Source organism: Lotus japonicus, chromosome 2 (assembly GCF_012489685.1).
Source record: "Lotus japonicus ecotype B-129 chromosome 2, LjGifu_v1.2".
NCBI classification, from domain to species: domain Eukaryota; kingdom Viridiplantae; phylum Streptophyta; class Magnoliopsida; order Fabales; family Fabaceae; genus Lotus; species Lotus japonicus.
The window spans coordinates 17,177,307-17,181,906 of NC_080042.1; the positions used below are offsets into that span (position 1 = coordinate 17,177,307).

Consider the following 4,600-nt stretch of genomic DNA (forward strand, 5'->3'; position numbering starts at 1 on the left):
GTTCACAAGTCAATCATCATAAACACAATAGGAATCAATCCCTTAATCAGAGATTATTCCAACAATAAAACCAGCCCATAAAATAGCTACTTAAAGCGTACGTAACCACAATAAACTCTTCACCAGATTTCCAGGGCACACATAAGCACTCCAAGTCATGGACTGATGTCCTGTGCTACACGAATGCAGATGTCACAACATCTGCTTCGACATCAGGTTGTTTTGGACAAAATTCAAGACAACCAAAAGTAACAACATCCCCATTACGGTAAAGATCAATGCAAGACTTGCGTCGTGGAAGACTTGCATGTTGAATAGAGCTGGTAAGCTTTGTCTTGCTAAATCTGTGATAACTGCCATCCCTGTCTACACAATGCAATCGTTATGGCTCCCCCAATCGGTATGTGACTTTATTATAGATAAAAGAAGTCTGCAGCTGTGTATGGGCAAAGGGTTCAAGCAATAGAGGTTGGAGTTTGCTACCTTGAAATACTATTATTCAACCTAAGGAAGTGGGAGGACTAAGGCTACGATCAGCAAGATTGAACAATATCGCCTTGCTAAGTACACTGGTTGATAATTTGCTGCATGCTGGTGACAAGCCTTGGGTTCGTGCGATTTTTGAGAAATACATTAAGGAGCCAAATAGTCCACGCTTCAGCCACCCATATTGAGGTTAAAAGCTGATTTTTGGTTTTTGTTCGTATCAGATGGGAGAACAATGTGCAAACCCAGCCAAATGAAGTATCCCCGCCACACATCCATATCAAATGGGCAAGAGAACAAAAGATGGGAGCAAGATTCCAAACTGCCAACGCAAGCGGAGCATGAAGCAGCCTCAATTGATGGCAGGAATAGGAATTGAGGGATTCCATGATGTAAGTCCTTAGGTATTTATCTAGATAGCAGAGATTATCTAATTCATTTCTTTCTTTTTTAAATTACAAGACCCTGCAGGTCGCATGGAAGATTAAGGGCTTATGGCTTAGACAAAGTCCATGACCTGAGACAACATGATCAATTGATCATGACCGGAGACCAATGGGCCACATTTTGAAAAGAGAAATCTGTTTTTTTTTGACAATCTTGAAAAGAGAAATATGGTAAGAGTGTATTTTATTGATTAAGTTACACATGACATAATGCAAATGGCAGCTCCTACTCCTATAATACGCCAAGTACTCCAGAGCTTCCAAAATAGGGATTTAGAACCAAAATGCAAACCTCAATTTGTTTCAATCCAAGGAATGGGATTTGAAGACATTTCAAGTAACAACAATTGAGTATGAGCATTGGTTTTCAATTTTCATCCATTGTAACTCTCACTCACTCACATCTCAAGTGATCCAAAGTGGTTCTTGAAACGCACCCTTCAACTTGTCTTGATCCCCATCTCCATTACTAGTACAAACCATCAACTCCCCATTGTACCACACTGGCGTACCATTTTCATACGAATTACACGTCAATCTCCTCAACCCACTCCCATCCAACCTCGCCACATACAAGTCCCCATACGGCTGAAACTGGTTCGGCAACCCCACCGGCTCCGCCGTAACCCCACCCAAGTTCGCCGTGAACAACAACCACTCGCCGTCGCCGCTAAAACACACGTGGTTCAACCTCTCCCTTCCATCATTCCCCACCTCAATCCTCCTCAAACCACTCCCATCAGGCCTCACCACGTAAATCCCAAACACCTCACTATTCCCCGGTTCATGCCTATTCGACGAAAACGCTATCAAATCACCCTTCGGCGACCAAAACGGCATCGTATCAATCCACTCCCCCTCCGTCAACCGCCGCAACCCGCCGTTAAACTCTCCCTCAACCGCGTCAGCGATGTACAAGTTCTTATGCCCCGACCTACCGGAGCGAAACACGATAAACTTCCCATCCGGCGAGCACGCCGCAAAAGCGTTGTTCCCGGTGTTATCTCCGGTGAGAATCTTCACCGTCGACGGAATCTCATCACGATCATCCGTTAAATGCTCCGAATCAAACTCGATCCTTGCGATCTGAACTGTTTTGGAAGCTGATTCGAAGATTGGACCAATCGATGTGTATATCACGTTCTTCTCCGTAGGGTTCCACGAGTTGTAGAAGCATGTTCGTCCTTTAAGCAACGTCCAGCGTTTTGAGCCATTCGATCTGATGATCTTCACGCCGCCGTTGGAATCGAATTCGTGGTTGAAAGCGATGAAATCGCCGTCGGGGGAGAAGCTTGGGAACGAACCGTTCAGTCTCAGCAACTTCAAATTCGGGACCGGTGAATGCACCGGGTCGAGGTGCGGGTACGTGGACTCGCCCTGAGTTGACTCGCCTCTGAATCGGTGGTAGCCAAGGTGGTGAGAATCGGGGGAGACGAACGGGTTGTAGTGGTGAAAGCTAGCGTTTATCGACTCGGTGACTCGCTGGAATGTTTGTGACTCGAGATCAAAGATCTCGATGTGGCGGATGCCGTTGTTCCCTCTCCGGCGAGTCGCGACGGCGATTCTTTTCCCGTCGTGCATGGCCGCGGGCGTGAAGCAGTGCAAGCCCGGAGGTGTGACCCGAACCGGTGAGGTTGGATGTTGAGCGAGATTCGAATCGGGTAAATCGACCCGGAAGATGCTCCACCAACCATCCTCTGCGATCCTATGGAAGAAAATGGTGGAGTCTCGCGACCAAGATGGCCACCCACCGCGCTCGGAGACAACAACGCGATTCTCCGGGTCAGATTCCTCGAACACAACGATCTCCGTCTCGAGCTCACGAAAATCCATGGTGCGCCACCGGCGAGAGCCATAGGAAGCGACGGCGATGAATTTCCCGGTGAGTGACACGGCGGGGCTGTAATCCACTGCGTCGCGAGGGGTGAGCCTCTTGATGGTCCCGCTGCCGTCTACGGCAACGGAATACACCGCGCTCCAGCTCTTGAAAAACGGGTTCGGGTTTTGATCCGGGTCGGGTTGATCATTTGCGGAAGCGAAGTAGATGTTACCGTTCTTGATGGTTGGGCGATCGTGGAAGTGGCTGTTGGGGACGTGAGGTAAGGGCTGTGGGGATTTGTCTTCGGGTCGGGTTAGGTAGAAACGGGGCGACCCGGTTCGTTCGGAGACGAAGACAAGGGAGTGCTCATCGTCGAGGAACTGGGCGTTGAAGTTGATTGAAACGCCGTCGGTGACGCGGTGGTCTGCTGATGGAGGGTGGTTTTGAAGGTTAACGGTGAAAACATCGAAACCGTATTGTACTCTACCAACAGTGTTGAACACGATGGTTCCTCCAGGGGGTAACATTGGTAATATTGGAAGTGTTGAGTGAGTTTGAGAGTGAGAAAGAGTGTTGGGTGAAAAGGAGGATAAGGCTTTGGTGGTAGGAATGTGATGATGCAGGTTGGGTGTATAAATAGGTGTTTTCTGCTTCTGCGTATGGCATGACGTAGAGTTGTTATCGACATGTTTTTCTTCTCTGAGATCGTGTTTTGTCTTGGTTGATAGACAAGGTAGTGTCACAAGTCACAGAAGCCGTCTTTGATTTGAACTTCGAAGCAACGCTATCTGAAATTGTGGAATCTGGATAGATATTAAAAAGCAAAGAAATTCCATACCTTAACATCTAATCTAATCTAATCTAATAATATATAGTTTGGGAGTCATTAAAAGCTTAGGTGTCAGCAATCTACAGCTTCCACAATTATAGGAACATGTGGCAAACTATTAAAATTCATGAAATATTATATAGCCAAGCTTCATAATATTCATCTAATAAACCTATACTTTTTGAAATTTGAAATTCAAAATATAAAAGAAAAGAAAAAACAAACGTAACAACCAGCTAACTTCTCTCAAATAAAAAAAAAACAACCAGCTAACATAAAAATCCGATACACCTGTTAGGCTTATTCATATTTTTTTCAACATGTGTGGTCAAAAGTTTTGGGAAACAAAATTGCCAATGCATCTGGTCATTTATTCATCCATCTTCAACTCATAAAAAAAGACAAATTCAAAATTTAAAATTTAAAATATTTATAAAAAAAAAACATTCATTATAAAAAGACCAATATCACAGGCTTCATAATTCACGTTCTCCATCTGACAAATCCTCACACAACTTTCTCTACTTCACCCTTCTTCTTCTCAACCATGATAAACCTTATATCAGATATTTCTCTTTCAAAAGCAACATGCTGCAAGGATATTAGGTCTATGGACTCTACCTTCCTTTGACAATCCATCATATATGTGTAGTATTGACATGGTATTGATGGATCATCATGTATATTTACAAAATTCAACACGTCACTCATATCGTCTGAACTTCCAAGAAAAAACTATAGCTAATATGATTACAGAAACAAACATTCTCATGTTTAGATTCTCATTCGTTCCATATTCTGATTTGATCAACCTAGGCATTGATACATCTTTTCTGATTGGTAAGTACATCTTTTTTGGTTCGTATTTCCTTCTATTTCTATTTTATCTTTCAAAAAACCAACTCCTTTTTTTAAAAATAGACAGTAAAAAATAGACCTACTGTGATTTTATATTTTTTTTTTCAGTTATATAATCATTTTTTCAATATTTGAATTCAAACAAATAACAAACTCTTTTTT

The 4,600-nt window shown here is 43.5% G+C and overlaps 1 protein-coding gene across 1 annotated transcript; it reads right to left on the minus strand.

The window, feature by feature from the left end:
* Positions 1-1,099: 1,099 nt before the first annotated feature.
* On the minus strand, positions 1,100-3,423 carry LOC130737705 (uncharacterized). Its single transcript, XM_057589530.1, has one exon. The coding sequence runs from the start codon at positions 3,276-3,278 to the stop codon at positions 1,338-1,340; it is 1,941 nt and encodes a 646-aa protein (XP_057445513.1). The 5' UTR covers positions 3,279-3,423; the 3' UTR covers positions 1,100-1,337.
* Positions 3,424-4,600: the final 1,177 nt, after the last annotated feature.

Excerpts from the sequence above, each read along its gene's own strand:
- LOC130737705 (XM_057589530.1), bottom strand. The coding sequence starts at position 3,278 with ATGTTACCCCCTGGAGGAACCATCGTGTTCAACACTGTTGGTAGAGTA.